General features: G+C 42.1%; 1 protein-coding gene and 1 pseudogene across 1 annotated transcript in view; both read right to left on the bottom strand.

Annotated features, from left to right (window-relative positions):
• Positions 1-15,326, bottom strand: part of LOC118226928 (B-cell receptor CD22-like) — a 42,393-nt gene extending 27,067 nt beyond the window's left edge. The window contains exons 1-8 of the mRNA XM_035416931.1: positions 15,260-15,326; positions 13,489-13,563; positions 13,023-13,111; positions 12,238-12,594; positions 11,581-11,892; positions 11,033-11,302; positions 9,815-10,084; positions 9,424-9,720 (exon numbers count right to left, since the gene is read on the bottom strand). Of these exons, the coding sequence (XP_035272822.1) occupies positions 9,424-9,720; positions 9,815-10,084; positions 11,033-11,302; positions 11,581-11,892; positions 12,238-12,594; positions 13,023-13,068 (1,552 nt within the window). The 5' untranslated portion in view covers positions 13,069-13,111; positions 13,489-13,563; positions 15,260-15,326. The remainder of the gene's footprint in view (positions 1-9,423; positions 9,721-9,814; positions 10,085-11,032; positions 11,303-11,580; positions 11,893-12,237; positions 12,595-13,022; positions 13,112-13,488; positions 13,564-15,259) is intronic.
• The window catches only part of LOC118232905, a 55,458-nt pseudogene extending 36,626 nt beyond the window's left edge, over positions 1-18,832 (bottom strand).
• Between the last annotated feature and the right edge of the window lie 819 nt (positions 18,833-19,651).

Raw genomic sequence — 19,651 nt, 5'->3', positions numbered from 1 at the left:
AAGTTGGTTTTTCACATTTAGACAGTTCATTATGTGTATTTTTACAGGACTTACATTTTAATAGGTAACAATGTCCAGTTCTCTCTAATAAATTACGAAGTAAATACACTAGTGGTTCAAGTGGTCGATACACGTCCCGCCCCTCAGGTGGTCAATAATGTGCTCTCACTCTAACGTTACTTGAGAGACTCAAGGTTCTTAGCTATGCCCCGAAGTTTTGAAGGGAAAGAAATGCCTTCTAGTTCTAAAATATGTAACGTTAGTGGTGGCTACTACAATATTTTAATGTTCTTACTGGTTGTGTGATCAACTATTTGTGATGTGTGAGAATTATCTAACTTACTCATTCTCAAATGTAACCTTATTAGACAAGTACACAGGCAGGAGTAGTGGAGGCAAGTGGAGCAGGAGAGCAGAGTGAAGCAGGAGAGAGGGCAGAAAGAGATGAGTGGAGAGGAGAGTGGAGGAGGACAGGAGAGAGGAGAGAAAACGAAGACTAAGCACAGGCTATCAGGCTGGGACCCAACCTTTCACTGTATGGCAAGAAGGATATTTGGAATAGGTTGAAGCATTAGCCAGGAATCCATCAAAGGGAAAAATCTGCCGAAATTGCCAGTTCTGCCTTTGCTTACAACGGTGTATACTGATTTTTTTTAAATAGTAAAAAAAAAAAAGAAAGACTGTAGATGAAAAGATTTCGACCAAAAAAAGCAATTGAACAAGAGACAAAACAAGAGTGAACATTGGAACGGGTATGTTTTTACGACCTAACTGCGCCAGTTAACACACGACAGGCCCTTCTCCCTTCTCCACAGACTTTTGTATGAATCAGCGCCTCGTTTGGAGGGAGAGTTGAGGGGAGGGGGTAGGAGGGGGTGAAACACATTTGTTCCATACTACACCTTTAAGTTTGGTGGTTGCTGGGCTATTTCCCCTCGCCACCGGACTTCCCCAGGGCTCAGTCCTCTGTCCCCTTCTCTTCTCCTTATACACCAGATCCCTTGGCCCTGTAATCTCTGCCCATGGCTTGTCCTATCACTGTTACGCCGACGACACACAACGCTTTCTCTCCTTCTCCCCATCGGACACACAGGTCCCTGCCCGCATCTCCGCTTGCCTGAGGGACATCCAGAGCTGGATGGACAATCACCACCTGAAGCTCAACCCGGGAAAGACGGAGCTAATCTTTATTCCTGCTCTAACCTCTCCCCTCCTCGATTTTTCCATTTCCCTAGGGGACACCTTAGCGACATCATCACCCTGTGTCAAGAATCTCGGAGTGGTGATGGACAACGGGTTGTCCCTCTCCAAGAACATCGCAGCAGTAAGCCGGGCGTGCAGATTTTTCCTGTATAACATCCGGAGAATCCGCCCCTTTCTCACCACCTACTCAACCCAGCTCCTGGTCCAAGCAATGGTACTATCCCGCCTGGACTACTGCAGCTCTCTTCTGGCTGACTACCGGCATCTGCCATCAGACCCCTGCAACTCATTCAAAATGCTGCAGGTCGTCTGGTCTTCAACCTCCCCAGACACTCCCACGTCACTTCCCTGCTCACTACCCTCCACTGGCTGCCTGTTACAGCTCGCATCAAATTTAAAACATTGGTCCTAGCATACCAGGCAGTCAAGGGATCAGCCCCAGCATACCTCCACAAGATATTCAAACCCTACATGCCAGCCATACCCCTCCGTTCTGCTACCTCAGGACGCCTGGCACCTTCCCCTCTTCGCACCTGCACTTCCCGAACAGGTCTGCTGTCTGTTCTGGCCCCACAATGGTGGAATGAACTCCCCGTGGAGGTCAGAACAGCTGAGACACTGACCCACTTCAAGTGACGACTGAAGACTCACCTCTTCAGGCTGCACCTCTCCCCATCCCTCCCTACCTCCCTGTAATCTCTTAAATGACTGTAAGCTTAGGGTTGTAACTAGGTAGCTGTTTCGTAGGTGACTTAGTTAATGCACCTGTCTTAACTACTGTTTGTATTTTTGCATAGACTGCGTTGTTGCTGTTCTCGTTTGTGTTAGTGCTAATTAGTTTAACCTTCAGGGTACAAGTTGATGCAGCTATGCAGTTGTTCCCTGCACTTGGACCGGTACTTCTCTCTAGGGTTTTTGACATACTTGTTCCTGGTTATGGTTATACACTTTGTTGTACGTCGCTCTGGATAAGAGTGTCTGCCAAATGCCTGTAATGTAATGCAATGTATTTGTGAAGGACAAAAGAGATCAGGTCAGAGATGTGTTGATGAAGTGCTGGACAGATTATGATTTTATGCAAATCTTTTTTTTAAACAATATATCATGGGAGGATCATTCTGTCAATCAACCCCCACCCCTTAAAAAAGGCTGGGTCCTTTCCAGCCCAGGATGCAGGAGGTACTTATTGTATCTATTTACAGTTTTTTTCCGATTGCTTACACACTGAAAGTGAATGCTTAGACAAAAGCATCAAAACCTTAACTTTTGTAACCATGCCTCAAACAAAGGCACCAAAAGTACAAACACATTTTCTGCTTTGCACTTTGTTTGCAATTCTGCAACACACTTCTTGCAAAACACTACACACTGTTTCTTACGTTAGACACTTTGTTCAAAAATGTGCAATCATTGGGAAATCTCTTGCAATCATTGGGAAACACTTCTATTCAAAATCCCAAACATACCTGAAATTGGCAACACCCACACATGAAAACACTTATACATTAATTGAACACCAATCAGTCTGAGCCTTAGCCCTACAAATAGGCCCCAGGTAAGCTCACTTCTTTTGTGAGAACTTGGAACATGGAGCAACATGGAGGCAGTGAGAGCGAGAGGAAGAGAAAGAGAGAGAGGAGGAGGACGACAAGGACGAGGGCAAGAACAAAGAAGGGGACCAGGCAATAGATGGAGACATATTTCCGACGACATTAGGGCCACTTTGGTGGACCATGTCATAAATCATTGCCTGACGATGAGGAAGGCTGGGCAGAGAGTCCAGCCCAACCTGAGTCCATAATACGGACATTTAGACTGGAGTACAGGTGTGTCCTCACCTTTCTACACTAGACTGTACCTATGTAATTGTTGCACATCATACTGCATCACAGTACAATGTAGTCCTATAGTATTAGGACTATGCACCTCAGTGAACAAAAAAAAAATAGGTATAGTGCTGTGAAGTACATGTAATACAGTTTGATGTTACTGTGTACAGTATGACAGTACAGTATGTAAATAAGAACCTAACCAATGACATCATGTTCTTGCATTTTCTACAGAACTGCCAGATGGCCTCCTGAGGGTGGAAGGCAACGTCTGTTCACTCATGAACAGGAACTGGCCGTTGTCAATATAGTGTTGGCAAAAAACACCATCCGCCTACATCAAATACGAGAGCAAGTCATCGCAGATCACATAACATTCCATAATATCAGCCGTGTGAGTGTATCGACACTCTTCCTCATCTTACGTCAACACCAACTTACGATGAAGCAGCTGTACAGGGTTCCATTTGAGAGGAACAGCGTTAGAGTCAAAGACCTTTGCTATGACTGTGCAAGTAAGTGTTACAGTACTACACTGTAATACAGTAATGGCAGAAGATTGTGTCCTATTAGCACTGCACAGATACATTCAGACAAAGCAGTATGTGCCCCCATTCTAGGGGGGTGGGGGGTGGTTGTCTGTGGGGTCATCTGCCTTGCCTGTAGCTTGTAGTTTTGACTGAATGTTTCTGACCCAACCCACCCCACCCCCATCCTTGTGTGAAAATGTAGACATTGTAGTCCTGCGTTTTGAGTTACACCATATTCATGGTACAGTGTATGCATTTTCTGTTACAGAGAGTCCTGGACTTTGATGCAGCTGCACAGCCTCATGGGTTCATTTTCATTGATGAAGCTGGATTCAATCTAGCTAAAACCAGGTGTCGTTGTGTACCGCCATTAGTCTGCAAGGAGTTCTCCATCACCATGCCAGCCTAGGTCCCTACAATACTGCACACATAATCACATTTCTGGATACACTACACAATGCAGTTGTACAGGACAAACCAGAGCAGCCCATGTTTGTTGTCATCTGGGATAATGTTAGTTTCCTGGTTCACCAACCACAATAACTTCACAGTTGTATACTTGCCCCCTTACTCCCCATTTCTCAATCCGATTGAGGAATTATTTTCGGCTTGGCGTTGGAAAGTGTATGACCGCCAACCACATGCCCGCCTGCCTCTTCTGCAAGCAATGGAAGAGGCACGCGGAGCCATTGAGGTGGGGTCAGTCCATGGTTGGATATGGCACGCAAAGTGATATTTTCCCCGTTGCCTAGCCAAGGATGACATTGCTTGTGATGTGGATAAGGTGATGTGGCCAGACCCTAACAGAAGGCGGAATCCATAAACCATCCACCCCCTCCCTTACAATCCCTTACAATACAATTATTTTTACATAACAGTAACATATTTTATTGATTACCGTACTGTAATTCTACTTTTCTTTGTGTTTTTTTTGTTTTAAAAACCTGCAATGGCAAAAAAAATAAGCTGTATATATGTTTTTCTGAAGCCTTTCTATTTTTGTGTTCATTGACATAGATTGAGTTGATGTCCTATTTATACATACACATTTTTTTGCATTGTATAAAATTATTCTGTAATAATTATGGTGTTAATGTGTTACCTGTGTAATTACTTGTGGTGCTTATAAAGGTATCAGTTACAGTTATTATCTAATATATCATCGCATAATTAATCATTAAATAGTAGGCGAAACATGACTGCGCTAGGATACAGAGACAAAATTTAGTTATTTCTCTTTTTCTGCTCTTTCTTGACACTTTTGATAGTCGGTCAAAAACCTCCATCCTCCATCTCTCCCTCGTGTATTTCCTCTTCCTCTTTCACCCAGTGCAGTAGCCTGGCTCGAGTGGAGTACATTATCAAACCGCAATCTCTGTGAAGACCAGTGAAGCTATGGAGGATCTTCGCACGTGCTTGGACTGCACTGACTGGGATGTTTTCAGGACTGCTACCATCAGTCTGGATGAGTACACAGAGGCTGTGACATCATACATCAGCTTCTGTGAGGACAGCTGTGTACCATCACGCACCAGGGTTATCTACAACAACTACAAACCCTGGTTTACAGCTAAACTCAGACAGCTAAGGCTGGCAAAGGAGGAAGCATTTAGGAGTGGGGACAAGGACCGGTTTAAAGAGTCTAAATACAGGTTTAGCAAGGCGGTGAGAGATGCTAAACGACTGTACTCTGAGAAACTCCAACAGCAGTTCTCAGAAAACAACTCGGCCTCTGTCTGGAAGGGCCTCAGACAGATCACCAACTACAAACCGAAAGCCCCCCACTCCACTAATGACTTGCGCCTGGCCAACGACCTGAATGAGTTTTACTGCCGATTTGAAAGACAATGGGACAGTCCTGACACCATCCCCCGTGAACCCATTCACCAGCTCCAGACCACCAGCTCCTCCTCCCCCATCTCAGCAGGAGCCCGGGCCTCTCTACAATCACCCACCTCAGAGGCCCCCTCCCCCTCCCCTATCACAATGACGACTCTCTCCCTCCTGGAGAGGGACGTTAACAGACTATTCAAGAGACAGAACCCCCGCAAAGCAGCTGGACCAGACTCTGTCTCTCCCTCCACCCTGAAGCACTGTGCCGATCAGCTGTCTCCGGTGTTCACAGACATTTTTAACACCTCACTGGAGACATGCCACGTACCAGCCTGCTTCAAGACCTCTACCATTATCCCCGTCCCCAAAAAAACAAGGACCGCAGGACTCAATGACTACAGACCCGTCGCCCTGACCTCTGTGGTAATGAAGTCTTTTGAGCGCCTTGTACTGTCCCACCTCAAAACCATCACGGACCCACTCCTGGACCCCCTGCAGTTCGCATACAGAGCCAACAGGTCTGTGGACGATGCTGTAAACATGGCCCTCCACTTCATCCTCCAGCACCTGGACACTGCAGGAACCTATGTCAGGATCCTGTTTGTGGACTTCAGCTCCGCCTTCAATACCATCATCCCGGCTCTACTACAGGACAAGCTTTCCCAGCTGCACGTGCCTGACTGCACCTGCAGGTGGATCACCGACTTCCTGTCTGACAGGAAGCAGCACGTGAAGCTGGGGAAACACGTCTCCGACTCCCGGACCATCAGCACCGGCTCCCCTCAAGGCTGCGTCCTTTCTCCTCTACTCTTCTCCCTGTATACCAATAGCTGCACCTCCAGTCATCAGTCAGTCAAGCTCCTGAAGTTTGCAGACGACACCACTCTCATTGGACTCATCTCTGGTGGGGATGAGTCTGCCTACAGGAGAGAGATTGAACATCTGGTGTCCTGGTGCAGCCATAACAACCTGGAGCTCAACGCCCTAAAGACAGTAGAGATGGTAGTGGACTTCAGAAGGAACGCAGCCCCACCCGCCCCCATCACCCTGCATGACTCCCCAGTCGACACTGTGGAGTCCTTCTGCTTCCTGGGCACCATCATCACCCAGGACCTCAAGTGGGAGCTGAACATCACCTCCCTCACCAAGAAGGCTCAGCAGAGGATGTACTTCCTGCGGCAGCTGAAGAAGTTCAACCTGCCAATGACAATGATGGTGCACTTCTACACTGCCATCATTGAGTCCATCCTCACCTCCTCCATCACCATCTGGTACGCTGCTGCCACTGCCAAGGACAAGGGCAGACTGCAGCGTATCATTCGCGCCGCTGAGAGGGTGATTGGCTGCAATCTGCCATCCCTCCAGGACCTGCACACCTCCAGGGCCCTGAGGCGGGCAGGAAAGATTGTGGCCGACCCCTCCCACCCTGGACACAAACTCTTCCAAACACTCCCCTCCGGCAGGAGGCTGCGGTCCATCAGGACCAAAACCTCACGCCATAAGAACAGTTTTTTCCCGACTGCAGCTGGCCTTATCAACAAGGCCCGGGACCCCCACTGATGCCACTGTCACTGTACTGTTATCCTGACCCCCACGGACACCAACAGACAGCACCTGTACTTAAAATCCACTTTATCCCCTTGCACTATTGTTATTGTTGCACTATGTTTATGTTATGTTATGTTATGTCTGTTATGTTTTTTACTGCACTATTTCTACTCTATTTATCTTATTTTATGTTCACTGTTACGCACCACCTGACCAAAACAAATTCCTTGTATGTGTAAACCTACTTGGCAATAAACCCGATTCTGATTCTGATTCTGATTCTGATTCTGAAATGTCATTCTCCCTCAGCTGACAGGTATATGTAAGGGAACAGTAATAACAAGTTTAACCAAAAAATTTAAGTTTATATAATAAGCATTACAAAACAAAAAACAATACATATATTACAATTTTACTCGTGATATTTTATCAAATTATTTGTGGTATGTCTTATTAGAATTAAAACACTGTGTAGCTCCCCAATAGAAATTTGTTAGGCATACATTTCCCTGGCGAATACCATGGCAAGCACTTAAAATGCTTCTTATACATAAGAATCAGTTAAAGATAAAACCTGTCTGTGGTTTATAGATGATCAGCTCTAGCTGTTTGTGTACTTTTAGATATATACCATTAGGTGCGGCTGTCTTGTTTAGTTAATGCTTTCAGACGTGGAAAGAAAGATCTCTGGTGAATGTCTCTAAAAAGTAAGTGTATGGTGTGTGTATGTGTGCGCATGAATGTGTACGTGTGTGTATATGTGTGTGTGTGTGTGCATGTGTGGGTGTGTGCATGCGTGTGTATGTGTGTGTGTGTAGGTGTTTGTGTGTGTGTGTGTGTGTGAGAGAGAGAGAGTGTGTGTGTTTGTCTCAGACTCACCCCATCTGTCAGTATGAGCCCTTCGCTGTCCTTCATTCTACTTCCAGAGCGCTGGCTGTGTCTCTTCTTCCTGGGAATAGCACACAGATTCAGCTGATACACACCCGACTTTCATTATAATCACTGCAGAGATCAGTGTAACATTTAGTCCTGTTTTTCTACTTTCCATACGTTGGAAATTGCATTTCACCATCATGTGGGGGCAGCACTTTTCCAAAGTAGCACAAACCAACAAATCAAAACCAAACAGGAATTGTCTGTAGCGTCCCTCCCTCAGCTGATGGTTAGGTTTAGGGTTGGTTAGGTTCAGGGTTTGGGTTACCAAAGTAGCCAGAAAGCATCCACCAATGTCTATTTGTTTTGTTCTGTTGGTTGTTGCCAACACACTCTGTGATTGGGTTAGGGTTGGAGCTCATCTGTTTTGCTTTTAGGAGAAAGTCTATCTCTTTCCAGCAGTAAATCTAACCCTGTTGACCTTATTTAGGAGAACAGTGAACATAAAACAAATGATGATTGGCTAAGTTGAACCTGAAACACCATGTGATGTGATATGAACGTTAGAAATGCTCAGAGAGACTGCCCCTCTGTGGGACTTCTGAACACACACCTTGCTGTGTGAACTGCCTCCCCTTCTGCAGAATACAGAATATTGATTGTTTACATGGATTTGTCCACTGGTAATATGGTTTGGCTTGAAAAGTGCCAGTTACAATATTTTGATTCTTCAGGTCGTGAATTTCCATTCTCCTGAAAGTACCTCTCAATTTCTGAGCCAATCTGCCACATTCACTCTTTGTGTCATAGAAACACGTGGAGTTTTAGAGGCGTGTTCTGGATGTGGGACAGGGACACATCTACATGAGCTCAGTTTAAAAATGATGACCGCAGCAGTAGGGTTGAGTAATATAATACAATAACACAGAATTACAGTGAAATTTCCCTTTACACTGACACTGACTTAATAGGACCCCATTTCTCTTACTTTAGAATGAGCTGCATTATGAGGCATATCATCATCATGGCACCAGCACCGGCAGCTGCAGCAATCAGCAGTGAGGTAATGAGAAAACCTGCATGAAGGACATGTCAGTTACATACCGAAAAACAGACTTCAAAAAATATATGTATATGTTTACCCAATTACAGTGGAGACAGAGCCTGCAAAATGTATAGCATTCTTTCCATTCTCTCTAAGATAATACATGCATTATTACTTTAGTAAATATCCACTCATAAATGAATGAACTTATGAATTACTGAAATAATTATTCAACCATGTATGCATTTGAAGAATGGTATTGTGTGGAACATAAAAATTGTTGTATTCTAGAACCTGCCGTTCAAAAGCTTAATGTATTCCAAAAACAAAATGAAACAAAATACACTTTGAGTGGGATATAAAATGAACCCCTGCCCACCAATACAACGACCTAAAAATAATGTCACTTGCAGGACGAAAAGAAGAAAACATATTAGCACAGTTACAGAGTCATCAACAGTACTTTTACAAACCCTTAAATAAAACCATCAAAAGCTGAACCTCTGTATATTAGTGTGTGATGTATAAATATGTTAAAAAAGAGAAATGTGCTTCCATTTACCTGAGTGTTGCTGTGGAGACGGGAGGTGGAGCTGGAGGCTGGAGGAGCCGAGAGTGTTGGTGCTGACGCAGAGGAGAGTGGGCGTGTCTCCCTGTGATTGGTCCATGGTGAGGGAACTCCTCAGGCCTGTGTTCCCCAGCTGCTCCTCCCTGATGACTCTGTCAGTGGAGTTAGTGACCCGCAGTCCAGACAGACGCCACTCCACACTGGGAGAGGGATTCCCACGGCTCTCACAGGAGCAGCTGATCTCTGCTGCAGTTCTGCTGCAGCTCCCAGAGCCAGAGATCTGAGGCATGTCTGAACACGGGATCCACAGTTACTAATATGACAGCTGCACACATATAACAATAATATGATTTATACAATTATATAATAGATGCACTGAACATACATATCACATTCAGCTGTACAGTTGTTGAGTTGTCCTTGCCATGGTCATTCTGTACTTCACAGTAGTACTGTTCACTGCCACTGGACTCAGTCACATTGAAGGTGAGATTTTGTCCAGTTCCTACAGTGTTCATCTCTGTCCCATTCACTTTATACCAGGTGTAGTTCTGCACTGCTGGGTTGGCATTACTGCTGCAGGTCAGAGTCACAGAGCTGCCCTCTAACACTGAACCAGAGGGGCTGACTGACACTGAGGTGTTCTTAGGAGGATCTGAAATAAAAATATTTGTCCTTTAAAACTCAATGCAGCAAGCTTTCCTATTGCTAATGAAAAATGATCAGTTTATGAACAAAGCACAACCAGTTGCAAATGCTTTGAGACATTACACTGAAAATAACTTGTACTTGTAAAATTAAACTGCACAAAAATTGTCATATTTCATTCCATACGCACGATCAAAATTGCCTTGTAATTTATGGAGAAACACAACTAATTGACATTGCTAGACCCATACTGCCAAATAATGGTTTCTACTGTTTTTTGTTGTTGTCATGTACAAATAATGGAAAGGTAGAAAAATCATTTTTTGATTTTAGGAGAAAAGTTGGCCTTTCAAATCATTTAACATTTTTTTCCCATGGGCATTTAGCAGACATCCTTATCCAAAGAAAGTTACTCAACTTTGGCTTTTTTACATTGTACCTATTTATATATCTGGATAAATACTGAAGCAGTTGAGTAAGTGCACTCCTCAAGGGTGCAATGCAGTGCCCCACCCATGAATCAAACCCGCAACCTTTAGTTTGCAAGACCAGTTCTTTACCCATTACACTGAACTACCACATGGCAATTTAACATAATCGAGAAAATCCAAAAAAATAATTGTGCTTTCTGCCTGATGTGACTCCTCTGAGAAACATCTTGATGAGCCAATCTGGCTTTCCAGGGCTGGAGGTCTAATGGTTAAAAGCACTGCTTTTATATCTGTTTCTCTGCTACATTCTTTCCCCACTCATTTTCAACTCCTAATCTATGCTCAAAATACAAATATGATAAAATAATAAAAGATGGTGAATCTGACTTTCTTGAACACCAACATCCACACAATATACAGTACATGTAAACCTTTCTGAGGAAATAACATTTTAATTTTTTTATTTTTTATTTTAATTTTAAAAAACTGTCAAGAACGTATGTGTGACATGATAGCAAACTTACAATCAAGTTCCAGTTGTACAGTTTTTGATTTATCTTTTCCATGTTTATTCTGTGCTTCATAGTAGTACTGTTCAGTGCCACTGGACTCAGTCACATTGAAGGTGAGATTCTGTCCAGTTCCTACAGTGTTCATCTTTGTCCCATTCACTTTATACCAGATGTAGTTCTGCACTGCTGGGTTGGCATTACTGCTGCAGGTCAGAGTCACAGAACTGCCCGCTAACACTGATCCAGAGGGACTGACTGACACTGAGGTGTTCTTAGGAGCATCTAGCAGATGAAAATATGGCATGTGACGAGTAATATAGCATTTGATGCAATGTAATGGTAGAATACTTTTAAAGATAAGCATGACATCCAGTAAATGTACTATTTTTGATTTTTAATCATATCATTGCATTAATTGTCTTTATTTAATTATTTTGTTAATTCAGCATACTGACCATGCAGTGTAAAGCTAAAAAAAAGAAACTTATTATTATTATTATTATTATTATTATTATTATTCATAAGTTTAAGAGTAATACATTCAAATCCAACTCTCTTACATCGAACTCTGAGAATCATACTGGCCTTAGACGTCTTCTGAGTGTCTCGTTTTTGCAGTGTGTAAAGTGTCCTGCAGATGATCTTCTGCCTATGGTGGAGGTGGGAAGCAGTGAAGGTCAGAACAGAAGACACAGATTTGGTTCGATCCTCATTCTCTTGCAGTTGATCCAAACTGTCACTCAGCCTGGGGGTCCATGTCAGATTTGGGGGGAGTTTGGGACAGGGGGCCGCAGCAGAGCAGCTCAAGCTCACAGATGTCCCCTCCATCACCTCCACCTTCTCTGGGGTTAACTTGGGTTTGGGTGGAGAGTCTAGGAGACATGGAGACATGAGGACGGGTTACTGTCTGTCTCAGGATTGGGAACTCATGCAGAATTCAGCACAACCTAATATCAACATCAACAGTGTCTGACCAGCATACTCACTAATTCAACCTTAAAAAGGGACTAAGAACATTCGACTCCACCATGACGTACAATCCTTTCAAGTTTGTCAAATGTTTTCTGTCCCGTGCTCATAAACATTCTGCAATGCTAGACCTTTCATGTTTGAGACAATTACAATACATTTTGAAGTTGAGCGTTCTAGAGACTCTGATGTCTCCCCTATTATAGTTCAGGCACACACACACACAAAAACCAAATAAAGCAAGTTACCTGTGATATTAATTTGAACACTTTGTTCAAAATTCCATTTGAGTCTATTGTTGCATTCTAATCTGAATTTATAATGACCATGATAATTCATTGGAAGGTTCTCCAGGACTGTAGTGCAGTTTTTATGCAAGAGGTCTCCAGTGATCTTTCCATGCAGAGAGGATGCAGATTGGCTGCTGGAATCAAACACTTCAGTTTCATCTTTTTTCCATTTTCCATTAACTGAAGATGGATCCTGTAATAGATCTGAGTCATATTCAGACGGGATCTCAAATCTGCAGGGAATCAGGACACAGGATCCAATCAGAGCTTCAATACGCTGAGGCATCCAGACTGCCCAATCGCTGCCCAAGGCTCCTGCAACACAGACAAACCAGTTCTGTCCCAGTATTACACTGGAGATCCTACAGCACCGAAAAATCACACTATACTGTACAAGCCTGGTTCATGTTAAAAATAGATTAACATAAATGCAACAATATGATATCTAATAACCCATACCTGAAAACATCATAAGTATCATAAATACTTCCATTAAGCACATGGATATTTTCAAATGCTCTGACCACATAGTTGTGTGCATGACTGATTTTTGGGTACACTACAGTATATTCCTACATAATTACATATTCATTTTTGTAGTAAGCAACTTTCATTTCTCTTAATTTTTTGCAATAAGAAATGAATGTTATTATTTGGTCAAATCACCATGAAAAGTCTGATTGTTTATGTCCTCTGTATTGTACCAATGAACATTCTATAACTCCACCCACACCAAACCCCACCTTGCAGCAGACAGCCAATGAGGATGTATCTCTCTGCTCCAATCATGTCTCAGCATTAGTGAGGAGCAGAGGCACTGGGTAGAGCTGATCTGGAGAACGAGAAACACAATCATCAGATGCACAAACAGACAGACTGTTTGTGCTGACCTCCTATTCAGTCCTTTTATCAACCAGCAGCAGTGGGACTCACTGATTGGACAGATAGAATTATACCTGAATTTTATTTGTTCTGTTTAACTCCTGTTATTCTGAGTTATTCTGCCTTTTTATCTTGGAAATAAAATGCAATTACATGCAATTTTGGAAAGTTATTTGACCACGCTGCCCATGAAGTAAATGCACTTTGTGCATGTAAGGAAGGCCTGCAATAACTTAACCAGCATAACTACACATTATTTACAGAATGAATGGACAGCAGCAAATGCTTTCTTTATTTGCCTGCATGCGGTTGGTCTGTTTGTCGTACCTGATTTTCTGTGTCAGTGAAAACTGCAATGCAACATGTGAGACACTGGAGTCCGATCTTCAGTATTCCAGGGCACTGTATTGTGGGTAAGAGTGCAGTCCATTAGTACTGTCAACATTCTGTACACAGGAATGCATGAATATACCAACATGATTGCCTACGTAGCACACAAGGTCATTTCGACAATAAGCGTACTGTGTTTCCGTGCTGATGGGAGAACAGGCTCATACACTAGAGTGGCGGTATAACCGCTGTGCTAGTTCAGTGCTGTGGTCAGCGCAACATCCTCTTCTGCCAGAACCCTGGGTTTGAGGTCTGTCAGATCCGTCATTACACTTTGTGTCGCTTTTTTCTTTATTTTGCACAATAAGACAAGCTGCTCGACATAAATACAATGAAATAAATGGCTAAATCATTCAAACAAAACAAGTTGAGGAGAAGGGATTTAGAGTAGGGGGAGTGGGGTGCAGGGAAATCTTAATTTCTCTTTTTTCCTTTTTCTTATTTATTCTCAGTTTCTGTGGTGAAATTCACACAACCACACAACCGCTGTAACTGGCCTAACTAACACTTATGTTGGTCATTTTGGAGGATTTGACCAGAGGTACTGTGCTTACGTCCCGTTGGGTGATCAGGCTGAATGTACTCATGTTCTCCTGATGTAAAAGTGCAGTCATGATGAAGGTACTGTAATAATTCAGAACGTGAACAGAGCAGCAGCCAAAATCATTGGCCGTGATTACATCTTTCAAAATTAGTTGCGTGACAGATAAAACCATGAACAGCCTGTCCAATCAAACCCATGAAATCTCTTTTTACAGCTGCTCCCTTATGGCTGAAGCACCAGACCTCATCGGTCTAGGAGTGTGCACTTCCTGTGTGGCTCATTTCCTGAAGCTATTTGCAAGTGTGACTTCTTGGTACCAACACTTCGGCCCTGCCTAACAGTTACTATTAGGAATGGCGTTTTATCGTTTATATAGTCCAAAGCATCAAATGATATTGAATTTATCAACAGATTATACTGTATGTGTATGTACTGTATGCGTGTATATTGGCAAGACATCTGTTAAGAAATAATTTTGTATTATTTCATTGTTGACTAGAATATGTGATCAAGCACAAAGTCCTTTCAACTCCATTTCATATGGCTGTAATGTTTTAATTGCTCATTTATATCTAAGGACCGAGGACTTTTTCATTAATGAATAAGCTTTCCCTACATGTCCATGAAAGTACAGGCTTTGTTTTATCTAATTTGTTATATATATATATATATATATATATATATATATATATATATACATACAACTGTAGCAACTCAGCACTTCTAGATAACACCAAAACAAACACTTTAAAAAGACTATGGATAAAAAAGCAAAAATAAAAAGAACTTTTTTAATTCACCATCCATCTTCAGTGAAATGTATGCACTATAAATGAACAATGAGTCATCATTATTAACATGACGTTGCCATGATATAGACTGTCATATACATCACTTCAGAAATACACGTTATATCACCTGAGTTGCAATTTCTGAAAATATACTGCGATATGTGAGACATACAGACATACATACATCTTCAGCCAAAAAAACAAAATCACTGAGAGCCACAACGTATCCTGGGAAGCAATGATCATAAAACGTTTCCATTATTGAGACGATATATGAGCTTCAATTCTTTTAAATGAAATGCTAATGACAGAGGTATAAAGACAATCTGTAGTGTGACTAAGCCAAGTGCTACACAGGTGGAAATATACTTACTGTCGAACAGAAGAATATCCCGTCTGTCCCTCTACTGCACACTGACCCTCAGCCTGCAGAGCACAAGTATAAATGCACACAAAAGAGGAAGTGCTCATATGTGTGAAACATGCTTGAAACGGGAGGCTGTGAATATTTTTTGTATAGAAAATATGTGGCTATATGCAACATTTGCACTTTTGTACGAAAAAACTACTGAGCTTCAACTTTTTCTCTGTCTTAGTACAATAATATGAATATGCTTAAATGCCAACTCAGTAACAGAGTCTGTCTTTACAGCTTATTTAGAATAAGCAAATAAGCATTAATGTCCAACACACAAACAGTCAGCACAGAAACATCCAAAGGAGATTGGAAAAAAGAAGAGGCACTGCACAAGGATGCAAAGATTTATTTAATCTTTATTTAACCAAGAACACCCCATTCAGATTGATATCTCTTTTGCAAGGCAGACCTGACATATAATACAGAGTTATCCAATGAGACAGTTCACAATGAAGTTGCAAACATCAACTAGGCAGTGAGACAGTAGAATAACAGAAATTACAGGGCAGGGGTTTAAAGTAGGAGCATATTTCACTGAGTCATGAATTACATGTCTGAAATCAGCAATTGGTATTAGTTTTTCTCCTTTACGATTTTTAGCAGACTGTTCCAACCATAAGATGCAGAATAAGTGAAACCCAGCTTTCCATATTCAGAAGAGGGACTAGGGACTTTTTAAAAACGTATCACATCCCTAGAGCACAATGTAACATTCTTTGAAAATACATTCAAAAGATGCAAATTTGACTTGGTGTTCTCAAAAACAGATAGCAGCCAAATTTACACAACAAGCTACGGTGTACAGCATGGGTGTCAAACTCTGGCCCGCGGGCCAAATTTGGCCCGCAGTGTAATTATATTTGGCCCGCGAGGCAATCCCAAATGGAGTTGAATTTCCATCCGTGACTGTACTGTGTCATGTAGGCTAATCACGTTATATGTATGACATTAATAATACAATTATGTTCAGTTATCTTCAATTCATGTTTCTCGGCAAAACGAATATGCTTAGCTAGCATATCAGCTTGCCAGTGAGCTAGGTAAGCTATCCGTGGTTAGCTCACGCATTAGCAATATGAACTACAGGGGAAGAACATCGACTGCACTGATGGTCAATCAATCAGAGATGTGTAGACTACTGGTGATTTGACTAGGCTAATTTTCATATAACTGTCTGGTAGACCTGCTGTTAACCAAGCAAGTTATCGTCGTAGGTTTTCGCCACAGTCAGTTAATGAGCCATTAACTGCAACTACTCCATCGCCGTTTGTGGTGTTTACTTGCTGGGTGACGCTAGCTGACCGATCGTTCGCAAGTCACTTTTTACCGAATAAAAATTAACACTGTCAGCGGTGATTAACAAATCTACCAAGTATTTTAATAACTGATTTACAGGCGTGTAAATATGACAACGCACTTTGAAGAGCAAGTTTTCCACCTGTTGCATAAAGACAAAAATAATGTACATTGAATTTCTAATTATTATTTTCTTGCTAGCTTCTAGCTTTGTCACATTCGTGCAGCATAGCCCAGGTAGACATTTACGGAATGTACACGACTGACAAGCCGTCAAACACGTTTGACAGATGGAATATTTGCCGGTTAGGGTTAGCTAGCTAGTCAAATGGCTTGGTAGCCGAAGTTGCGAACTTTTTTAGCATAGGCTACTGGACTACCATATATAGAAAATAAGCGTTAGCTGATTACGCTTTCTGCCAACTAATTATTTGGTTAAGTGGGCTAAAGGAAATAGTAAAAATGACTCGGCTACCGCAAAACTTCAGAGGATTATTTTATGGTCGTCTAGTGCAGCTGTAAATAGCACACGCTATAATGAAACCACTACAAAATGGGATGCCTGCATTTTCTGACTTCGCACAGGTGGACCGTGGTCGGAGCCGCAATGTCAAGGCCAAGAGACGCCACCTCCCACCCCAGTGACCACAGATTGTAGCCCCTACTGTAGCTCAGTCCTCCGCAGTAATGTCAGTTTCTGGAAAGCAAAGGGAAGGACACAGCAGAGCTCCGGGAGCAAAAGTTTCTGTGTGAGCTGGCCTTTCTGTGTGACATCTCGAGCCATCTCGATGCGCTGAACCTGCAGCTTCAGGGGCGGGGGCGCATCATCACAGACATGTACGCTGCAGTGAGGGCTTTTAAAACTAAACTGTGCCTGTGGGAGAATCAGATGCTGCAAGGAAACCTTGGCCATTTTCCCTGCTGCCAAACCATAAAAAATCGCAGATCTCTACCGCCGTGTTCCCATACGCACAGTTTACTGAAAAACTCAGTGTACTTGGCGCTGAGTTTAGCCGGCGATTTGCCGACTTTGATGTCCAGAAATGTAGGTTTGAACTGCTCAGTAATCCCTTCGCAGTTGATGTGGAAAACGCACCAACCAACCTCCAAATGGAGCTGATTGAACTCCAGTGTAATGACACGCTGAAGTCAAAGTATGATGCTGTGGGCGCCGCACAGTTTCCACAGTTCATCCCTGACACAATGCCTCAGCTCCGCACCCAAGCTGCTCAGATGCTCTCCATGTTCGGCAGCACTTATCTATGTGAGCAACTTTTCTCCTCGATGAAGATGACTAAAACATCTAACAGGAGACGTCTGACTGATGAACACCTTCGCTCGATACTGAGGATTTCCTCAGCTCAGAGCCTGAGCCCAGGCATTGATGAACTACTAGCATCCAAGAAGAGATGCCAGGTATCTGGCTTGGGCACATCAGATTAGATCAGTGTGTAGCAAACTGAGCAATAATGAACCTTTTCTTTATGCACTTTTTCTTGCTACTCCAAGGCATGGGCTTGAATGGTTGATTGATTTATTATTGTTGTTTTATTTTTTAAATTATTAGCCTGTGGAAAAAGTTTATTTTGATATTTAAATCAGAAGGCTGCAAATAGAAAAGAGGCATACGATTTTTATTTAAATTTCATTTAATAAATTAATGCCATTGATGTGTTTTTTTATTTGAAATTCGATTTTGCATGTCTGCACTATTGTTATATATTGTATAGTAATAAGCGTTGCTTGTTCCATATTCAATGTTAAAGCAAAACTTGTTTGGGTCCATATTAAAAGGTTCATTTGTTCAATGTTGGCCCGCGACTTTGTTCAAGTTTTAAATTTTGGCCCACTGTGTATTTGAGTTTGACACCCCTGGTGTACAGTCATTAAAGCACAAGTATTACAAGGAAAGTGTAAAGTACAGTGTACAAACATAGTGATTCTGCAAAAAGAATGAAAAATGAGGATAAACCAAACTTCTTTTCAGGATAAAAACTAAATAAACATCTCTGTATGTCATAAAAATGGTCTTAGGACACATAGATAGAAGTGACCCTCCACATTCAGTGTTTTTTTTGTTTGTTTTTAAAACAAAAATAAATCAGCTTTAAACGAAACACAACATGCTCACATTTTTAATTAGCCCCTGAATCTGGTCTGTTTCCATCTTCAGGGTTCTGGTAGTTATCGTTCTCTTCTTGGGAAGTCACAGTGTCATTCTGATGCTTGTTTTTTACCGAACATATACAGCACACACACACACACAGGTTCATGGTTATTTAAAGGAACACCTTAGTGCACAAAATGGCATAGTCTCAGGGCAGTGCCTATGTTCATATCAAGAGGAAAAAGTGGAAAGACAAAACCTTTTTTATTACAAAATGAACTCTGCATAAACTCGTAAAATAAAAAAAAATATTTCCAATTATGTATGTATTCTTTGAATTTTAACAGTGAAGCCACATATCCTCCGACGATAAGCCAATTTGTAATCGCCTCTCTTCATTGTCAATGAGAGACAATTCTTTGCATCTGCAAGGCATGTTGGGATAGCTAGCGACAAGAGGTAAAAAAAACAAAGTGACCAGTGGGATGAGGAACATGGAGTGATAACCAATCAGATTAAAGATCTGACTTGTATATTATCCCCCATTTAAAATTTTATAATGCCCGCAAGCGACCAATTGTGGGAGGTGAGAGTAATGCCAAGTGAACTTGTTGGAGGATCAGTGGATTCAGCCTTAGTCTGGACACTTCACTGTGATGGCTTAAGACTTCCATTTTTTGAAAAGAACAAAAGGCTTCTGCATCAACATTAAAGGCAAGAAAATAGCATTTTAGCCCTTCAGCTGAGTCGATGAGATTTTCTCCTCTGTTTGGACTGAGTGATTAAAAACAAATACAGATCTCATCCTGTCTTTACTACACACATCTCTGATACTGAGGGAATCTGCATACATTTCATTTTCATAAATATGAGTTTTCATAAATATGAGCTTACTGGCGCCCCCTGGTGTATATTTCTCTGTATCACACTTGCTCACCTGCAAC

Source organism: Anguilla anguilla, chromosome 1 (genome assembly GCF_013347855.1).
Source record: "Anguilla anguilla isolate fAngAng1 chromosome 1, fAngAng1.pri, whole genome shotgun sequence".
Lineage (NCBI taxonomy): Eukaryota > Metazoa > Chordata > Actinopteri > Anguilliformes > Anguillidae > Anguilla > Anguilla anguilla.
The sequence above is the reverse complement of the archived record's forward strand: the minus strand, read 5'-3'. Positions and strand labels throughout refer to the sequence as shown.